At 48.9% G+C, this 9,112-nt stretch overlaps 1 protein-coding gene across 6 annotated transcripts in view; it reads left to right on the top strand.

The window, feature by feature from the left end:
• Positions 1–8,463, top strand: part of LOC144142747 (uncharacterized) — a 140,361-nt gene extending 131,898 nt beyond the window's left edge. For all 6 annotated transcript variants that reach the window (XM_077674433.1, XM_077674436.1, XM_077674434.1 and 3 more), the window contains 2 exons: positions 245–405; positions 6,345–8,463. In XM_077674433.1, the coding sequence (XP_077530559.1) occupies positions 245–405; positions 6,345–6,720 (537 nt within the window). In that variant the 3' untranslated portion in view covers positions 6,721–8,463. The remainder of the gene's footprint in view (positions 1–244; positions 406–6,344) is intronic.
• The last annotated feature ends 649 nt before the right edge of the window (positions 8,464–9,112 follow it).

The raw sequence follows: 9,112 nt of genomic DNA on the forward strand, positions 1-9,112 counted from the left end.
ACAGACAGACAGACAGACAGACAGACAGACAGACAGACAGACAGACAGACAGACAGACAGACAGACAGACAGACAGACAGACACAGTGTGAGAAGGGCAAGGGAGAACACAGCGTGCAGTATACAAGTGTCGCAGGGTCCCACAGACCGACAGCAAAATTTTGGCGTTTACTTAACCCATGGGGAGCATCGCCTTGAAACAGGTACGACGACGAGCACGCTTTCTTTGCATCCGCCGAACGCAGACCAGGGAGAGCTTCGTGAACCTGTCCACGGTGGGAGCGGTGCTGGCGGCCGAAGTGGCTTCGGTGGCCTTCACCAAGGGCGGCTCCGAGTACGCGGCTGGAGGTCTCAAGCTGCGCTGGTGGCCCGAGAGCGTCAGGAACACCTACAACACGCGCATGCTGTAAGCAAGAACTCAACTCATGATGTGCTTGATAGAGAAGCCGACGACTAAGCGGTCAATGCGAGGAGCTACACGGCGAGCGAGGTCGAACAAACGGCGCGCCTCGTAGCGCGAGTACACGTTGCCGTTTCTGCTTCGGTTTTGAGGCGATTCTCTTTTGTAGCGTAAGCTACACTGGCCGAGGTTGAGCAGTTTCGCGAAGGCCTTGAAGGGCCATGCTGCGCAAGCGCGAGGATCATTGGATTGCATTGGATTGAACGAGTACGGGTGCGTAGAGAATTGGGTTTGCACATTCTCCGGTCTGCGCATTACGGAGAAGTGACGTCATAGCCGCGGCAGACGCACTGGCGCCGGCGCGTGCCCAGCTGTGCGCCTCCGTTGCGCAATAGCCAAGTCTGACGCTGTGCCGGAGCCGCTTGATATCCGTTTCGCGTGGCTCCTGGAGAGCCGTGCTGCGCATGCGCGAGGAGCAGTGACTGGACTGGACAGGACAGGACCGAACTGGACTGTTATTGGACTGGACTGGACTGGACTACACTGGATTGGATTGGAAATCGTTTTAGCAGCAGTAAGCATGATAATCAGCTAATTCTAGAAAGCCAGGGAACCTAAGAATAACCAGCTGAACCTTAGCTCACGCTACGTATATCCTGTCTTAGCCGAGCTAAGCAACTGCTAATTTGTTTTACGAGGCCGTAAAGACAAAGTACAAGTTGGTTTTTCAAAAAGACCGCTTCGTACCGGTAACAATGATCATAACCTCCTGTATTTTTTCAATGCGAAAACGCACCGCCCGCTTCACAAGGGGAGCGAGTGGGACGCCCGTTTCGGCCACATGTCGTAAGGCGGGGCCCCGGGCTTAACCGGGATTACCCGACCATAACTGAATTCGAGAGCGGCTTGCGCCCGGTTGCCAAGGCAACCGATGCTCCGGATTGCCGGAAGGACGAATAAACTTTATTGCAGAATGTTATTTAGGGGCGGATGGTGACCACTGGGCGCAGCCCAGCGGTGACTTCGGCAGCACGTTCCACCAAGGCTTTCTGGACCCCGGGGTCAGAGCCACCCAACGCCACCTCCCATTGATCAACAGAGCGGATTAGGGGTAATGGGTTTCGAGGGTACGCCCACATAGCGTGGCAGATGGTGTCGACATCTTCGCAGTGGGGGCATAGCGATGGGTGCTGATCGGGGTATATGCAATGAAGGTGTGCGCGGCAGGGAAGGGTATTAGTTTGAAGGAGCCGCCACAAGCGATCTTCCTTTGTAGAAAGTGAGGAGTGGTCTGGGCGGTAATTCTGGCGGAGGAGGCGGTAGTGCGCGGTGATAGCCGCGTACGTAATAAGGCTATCTCGGGTGGATTGCTCTGCGTGGTTAGGGATAACAGAAGGGCCTGCTCGGGCAGATCTCAAACTGCTGTATGGGCCACCTCGTTACCTCCTAAGCCGGTGTGGGCAAGTGCCCCACGAGCTCCACGGGCGTTTCGGTGGGATTGCGCCGAAGAATTTTGGGAACTTTGGCTAATATGTGCCTTCGGGCAAAGTTCCGTACAGCAGATTGAGAATCGGGCAAGATGACTTTTGGGGTAGGACTATGAGAAAGGGCTAACGCTACTGCCGTATCTTCCGCCTCTGTAGGTTAATGGGTGCTGATGGTGAGAGATGGGAAGGGGGCGGGGGGGGGAGTTAGGACTGTTGATGAGCGCAGTAGCGGCGCTCTGGCCAGCGATACAAAACTCAGCGCAGCGGCGGAGCACATTTTGCTGACCCTTCCTGTTACCACTACACGCCGCCCCGAAATTAACTGGTCACGTGACTAAAGTACTGGGAAAGCTAGCAGCCTGGGAGAGAGGTAGAAGTTGAAGGAAAAAGCTTGGTTTGACGCTCGGCGTTGACGCGTTTGGCTTTGAAAAAATACAGGAGGCGATGCAGTCATACCAATTTTGTCGCAAACTTTAAACAGTAACCTATGTATGTATGTATGTATGTATGTATTTATTGTTCTTAGGACTTAGGAAAAGGAAAATCCACCAACAGGCGTAAATTGTCTCGCCTAGGGGGCGGGCACCGGAACGCCTGCTGGTGTTAGGGGGGGGGGGGGGAGGATAGGGAGAAAAGAATACATAGGAATAGGAGGATAGGGGAGAAGGTTGACATTACAATGAATATAACACACAGAAGGGTAAATATAAAACACAAAAGAGAACAAAAAACAAAGGAAAAGGGGGAATAAGAAAAAAAAGGAGTTACACATTGAGAAAATTCACATTACAGAGAAACACTACAGATATAGACAACACATGAATCTACGAAGGACAATGTTTAGCACACATGTAAAAGGGGTCACACACACACTCACACGCACACACAAGTACATAAGCTGCTTCAGCAGCAGCACTCCGCCTCCATCTGGGCAGCTAGGCAGAGTTGTAAAGAAAACGTATTAAGGAGGGGCGACTCAGCTGTCAAGTTCGGTGGATTTCCCTTTGACGCAATAGAAACTTGCCTGTGAGATTGGAGGTCACCTATACTAAAGGGGCCATGCGGACAAAATACAAGCTCGTGTTATTCGAAAGATTTCGTGCTTTATAGTGCTCCCAGCGCTTGTCCGGTAGCAAACGATGTCGCATTCACTGAGAAATTGATCAATTTACGTTAAAATTTCGATTCTCCTGGCAAATCGTATGTTTTCGCGACATCAGCAATGAAGTCATAGTGCGCGTAATTAAACGAGATTCCACTGCGTCATTCTACTGTGTAGCCTTGCTTGCCGTCAGTCGCCCCAGATGGCGCTGCCATACTCATCCACGGACCGTTGCCCGCCGTTGCTTTCTTTTTGACCGTATTAGCACCTGACTTGGTTTTGTTACGGTAGAAAGTAATCGTTTCGTGAAACATGGGGTATCCTCGACAAACATGGTCACGCAAGACAACGTCGCTTACGCCAATCGGCCAGTTTCGTGTCAGACAACTCCAAAACGGCGGCCTGCTGTGCAGCTGAAACAATCATAGTGCACTCACTACCAACAGCAGTGCGCATCGGTACCTCTATGTCTACGTGTATTTTCTTGACGTTTATTCTTTACCCCGCCATTCTTACTCATGTAAGATAAATATGCCTTGCGTTTAAGCGTAAATAGCTCGTTCGGCAAGCTTATAGGCCTTGCCTAATTTGCGTTTCTTTTGCCGGCCTCAGCCAATCGCACCGCTGGGCATATGACATCATTTGTTCTGTTGCAGGAAATGAGCTAGTGGGCCGCACGGTCATTTACTTTTTTCCTAATTACGTAGCTTATTTGAGCTAATCGTGCGCTAAAAGTGGTGTATGATCCTAAAGTGGCAATCTTTGGAATGAACGAAACTTTTATTTCGTCTGCATGGCCCCTTTAAGGAAATAAAGTGAAGTGAAGAAATCTACAGCAACTTTTCCACGATGCCACACGATCTTGTTTGTTGGATCGGCAGTCGCCGATCTGAGCCACCCCCAATAAACTATGACGTCACAGAATCTTGTATGTGCGAATAACGGCCGCCGACCTAAGCCAGCGCCAATAAACTATGACGTAACAGAAAAAGTGTGTTGGTGCGGGCTTGTTGGTACATAACTGAATATGGAAAGACAGCGCTAAAACGGGACAAAGAACGTGACAAGACTGGGCGCTGGGACGTGACAAGACCGGGCGTAACAGAATCTTGTATGTGCGAATAACGGCCGCCGATCTAAGCCACCGCCAATAAACTATGACGTCACAGAATCTTGTATGTGCGAATAACGGCCCGCCGACCTAAGCCACCCCCAATAAACTATGACGTCACAGAATCTTGTATGTGCGAATAACGGCCGCCGACCTAAGCCACCCCCCAATAAACTATGACGTCACAGAATCTTGTATGTGCGAATAACGGCCGCTTACCTAAACGACCGCCAATAAACTATGACGTCACAGAATCTTGTATGTGCGAATAACGGCCGCTTACCTAAGCGACCGCCAATAAACCCGACTGGACGATTGCAGCGGGCCTTCTGGTTCTGTTCAATCGCATCACTGGCATGCTAACGGGCAGTCAACACCCTGAGATAAATATTTTTACTACTGGCCCATATTATTACTCCTGCCCAGATTACGTCACTGTACCGCGAAAGTTTTTTGAGTATTTCTCGCGTATTTTCGGTTAAAACACGGCTATTGTGGTTGGAATAGAGCTGTATTAGTTACCAAAGGCTAGTTATTCCAAGCTGAACAGAGCTGTACTTTCAACCAATCAATCTTTTGTTTGGTATCAACAGCGCAGATACCAGGGCACATGCAAAAAGCCAGATAAAGAAGGTTTGACGGGGTCGGTGCTCCTCAGGTAGACAGGTACCAGAAAAAAAATGTAAATATGTCAAAGGGTAACAAACCTATATACACAGCTGAAACCTTATACAGTAAGTGCTGCACAGGCGCGAAGACACACTTCAATGTTAAAAAGAAAGTATCAGCTCCAATTGAATTATACTGAGAAGAAAACATAAAACATTGACATAGAGATTATTAACACGAGTTCTGTTCCAAAATAACAGAAAAACGATGACTCCTTTATAACAATTTCACCTAAAAATATCTACTGACCCAGCGAGTTCAGTAATGACGGCAGGGTTTAGGACAGTCACGGGAGGTGATGCCTCAGTAAGCTCAGATTTGCTGATGACGTTGCCTTGCTAAGTAACTCGCAGGATGAATTGCAAAGCATGATTACTGCACTGCACAGGCAGAGTAGAATCGTAGGTTTGAAAATTAATATGCAGAAAACCAAAGTAATGCTCAACAGTCTCGGGAGAGCACAGCGGTTTGAGGTAGGTGGCGAGGCAGGGGAAGGGGTAAGCGAATACATCTGCTTAGGCCAAGTTGTGACCCCAGATTACAACCATGAGGCAGGGGTAATTAGAAGGATTAAAAAGGGGTGACTACATTCGGCAGGCATTTTCAGATGATGAACGGCATATCATTGTCCCTGGAGAAGAAAGTGTATGACAGCTGCCCCTTACCGGTACTCACCTACGGGGCAGAAACTTCGAGGCTCATTAGAGTGGTTCAACTTAAATTCAGAATGACTCAGCGGGCAATGGAACGGAAGATTATAGGTGTAACATTAAAGGACAAGAAGAGAGCGGAGTGGGTCAGGGAACAAACGCGTTTTAAGAGCATATTAGTAGAAATTAAGAAGAAATGGGTGTGGGCGGGGCATGTAATGCGAAGGCAAGATAACTCGTTGGTCATTAAGGGTAACAGAGTGGATCCCAAAAGAAGGCAAGCGTGGCAGGGGGCGGCAGAAAGTTAGATGTGCAGATGAGATCAAGAAGTTTGCGGGGATAGATTGGTCACAGCTAGCACAGAACCGGGGTAATTGGAGATCTACGGGAAGGGCCTTTGCCCTGCAGTGGGTGTAGACAGGCTGATGATGATAATGATGATGACGACCGGACCGCAACTGGCGACCGTAATTTGTGCGTATACGAGACATCACCCTTGTTTTAGCATGGCGAGTAGATGAGCAGGCCAATTACGTTTCATAATTGATAATTGATAATGTTGTTACGTTTCATTCGTACGTAGTAACGCCTGAGGAGCTCGTCGTTCCAGGTAGTTACACAAATGCGGAAGGAACAGCGCTGATCCAACCTAACGTTTGAGTTTGGGCTAGTTGGTTCACCATGAAAGGGTGAAACCAGCGTTCAGACGAAGTCAGTAAAAGAAGTACACAGACACGAGGGCTATCAACGGAGCTCTGTTTATTGCTCCCGACTATACAATGGGAAACATATGTTGTCACACCTCGTGAGTACAGAAAACCCAGACAAATGTACAACACAAAGTTCTTTAGTGCTGATTGTTTAGTCTCTATCCTTCATTTTGTCTTCGTTGCCCCTACAAGAAGAAATGGTTTGCACTCGCGCAGGTGCTACACGCGCGAGTACCTACGTGTCGAGGGTAAGCTCGAGAAGGAGGCCCGGGAAAAGGCCAGTAGCGGACCTGAACACAAACTGGACGAGGAGGTGCAGGAGTATATGGTCGCGTACACGCGGGGTCTGCAGATAGCCTACGACATGGCATCCATTACCGACACCTCGAACCGACGGCTGTTCTTCGCGCGTTTCTGTCAGCAGTTTTGCTCGGGCGCCGCCAAGGATCCGACGCCAAGCCGCAAGAGTCTCACCGCCGTCATGGCCTGCACATTTCCGCTGCTCTACAACACGGGCTTTAAGGAGGCCTACAGCTGCGCCCAGGACAATAACGCCCAGATCCGCCCCGACGAGAGCTGCACCATCATCTAGGACTTCCTCCGGCGCCGCGCCAGCCGTGCTCAACGGCGGACCCTTCTTTTCGTTGTTTTGACACCCGCGAGTTTCACTTGTCGCTTTATGTACACCCTGGCATATTTAAATTTCAGCAAGGTAGCGATCTGGGCTGGTTTGTATATTTCAAGGACCGCAGGAGCATCACAGTGGACGGGACGAGGAAGGACAACAGGACCAGTGCGTCGTCCTGTTGTCCTGCCTTGTCCCGTTCATTGCACTCTTTCTGCTATCTTTGAATACATTTGAATTCACCCAGTACGTCCTGAGAAGTTGTCGTAACAAAGGCTACGTCCGTACTTTTTACATTTTACATTTTAACGTCCGTACTTAATGTCGCTTTGCGCTTGTTCGCGGCGAACATTGGATTTCATTTTTCACCGGACTTTTAAAGTTAGTGTCCTGCAGGGCGTGTAGGCTTACGAAATAGGACGCGTAGTAGCGGAACCTATCGGCAATATTTTCACTTTTCATTCTACCGACGTATTCGCTATGTTCATTTGAAAGTTCTCATTCGCACCTTTTGCAGTTAGAGCGCGGGCAACTATGCGGCCCGTTTTCCCACGGTGGAGTAATAACCACGGCTACTCTGCTGTGACGCCTTTTAGGGAGTTATTCGAAAGTCTCCTCGTGCCTGAACACCATGCGGCACGGGCAGGCTCAGTAAGCGTGTAATATTCAAGGAAAGCTTACCGGCACTTTCGTGTTTCAGCAACGTCCCGAGAGCTTGACGTCATTTGAACTTGGACGTTTCGCGAACTTATCGTGTCTTTGAGTGTTGCAGGACTTGTTACATCATGCCTCAAACGCTGTTCAGTCTGCCTGTTTGAACAGATAGGCTTTAAGCTGCACAGAAAAATTATTATTGGGTTTCCCGTGAGGGATCACGACGAAACACAGTTGCGCGCTCCTAACTTTAAGCTTAAAGAGACCAAAAAAGTGCACGTTTGTTTTATTCGAAAGATTTCGTGTTTTATAGTGCCCTCAGCGCTTGTCAGGAAACAAACGATGCTTTACTCAGTGAGAAAATCCAAGTTAAAATTTTGATTCTCCCACCAAATCGCTTCTTCATGACGTCTGCAATGACATCAAAAGAACAGGTCTTCGATCTAAGCTTGGTGCGCTGGCGAGCCTTGTTTACCTTCAGTCAACCTAAATGACGCCACAATACCGCGACGGGCCGTTTTCTGCCTTTGCTTTGTTTGTGACCGTATTTGAACCAGGCTTGTTTTGTGTTCAGGTAGAAAATAATCTCTTCGTGAAACATGGTGTTCGCTCGATAAATATGGTCACGTAAGACGCCGTCGCTTACTCGGATCGGTGAGTGTCGTCTGAGACAGCCCCAAAGCGCAGTAGTGCTGCGAAGCTAAAACTGCGCGCAGTACCAGCAGCAGTACTCATCGGTACTTCCAGGTGTACGTGCGCTTTCGTAACTTCCACTGTTTATTGAACTATTCTTACTGGTATACAGGGAATACGCCCTAAGTTTATGCGCAAATAGCTCGTTCGGCAAGCTTACAATACATGCCTAATTTGCGTTTGCTTTTGCCGGCGTCAGCCAATCGCAGAGGTGGCACATATGACATCATAGGTTCTGTTGCGGAAGCTGAGCTAGTGGGTCGCATGGCCCACTAGCTTTTTTCCTAGTTATGTTGCCTTTTTGAGCGAAGTTTACGTCAAAAGTGGTCTCTGTATGATTCTAACGAGGCAATCTTTCGAATAAACCAATGGTCCCTTTACGCGCACATGCGTATACACCAATTAGGGTTTAGCCTTCGCTAAACGTTTCTATTTTACCAAATCGATGCGCACTCAAAGCTTGCGGAGCCTGGCGTATACTTTCCATTGTGTGTTGCAGAAGAGCTTGTTTTCTCCGCAGCAGCCACAGCTACGTTCGTGAAAAAAGTTTCGGAATCAAGGCTCTTGCCGAGGTTTCGTGGTAGTATTAGACACCATCGTAACCGACACGGCTAGCGTGCACGTGTCGATCCCGGTCCGGAGTTTTCAAAAGAAAAAAAAAGCGCGGTAATAAAATGACTGAACGCCGTTCAGTCATTGTGCTTTCGGAAAGGGGATATGGCGGTGCAGTTGCCGAACGTACCCGCACGCCACAACTTCGATGCCATTGTCTGAGGAGAATAATGGATTGATCCTTCTTCTGCCTCTTGCCGATGATGTTCATTGAGATATCGGCTTCCTTCCACTCTATTTCCGCCTTTCTTCTAGCCTCGCTGCTCTTTTGGGTTTTGTATATGTCGTTTAATTACAAAACCATTCATTCGATGAAACATGTTGGAGACATTGGAGTAACGGAGTGGAAGCGGATTGGTTACATGCACGTGCACTACCAACGCGCGGCATCGACCTGGTC

Source organism: Haemaphysalis longicornis, unplaced genomic scaffold, assembly GCF_048455015.1.
Source record: "Haemaphysalis longicornis isolate Haplotype H1 unplaced genomic scaffold, Haemaphysalis longicornis Haplotype H1 scaffold_6, whole genome shotgun sequence".
Taxonomy (NCBI): Eukaryota; Metazoa; Arthropoda; class Arachnida; order Ixodida; family Ixodidae; genus Haemaphysalis; species Haemaphysalis longicornis.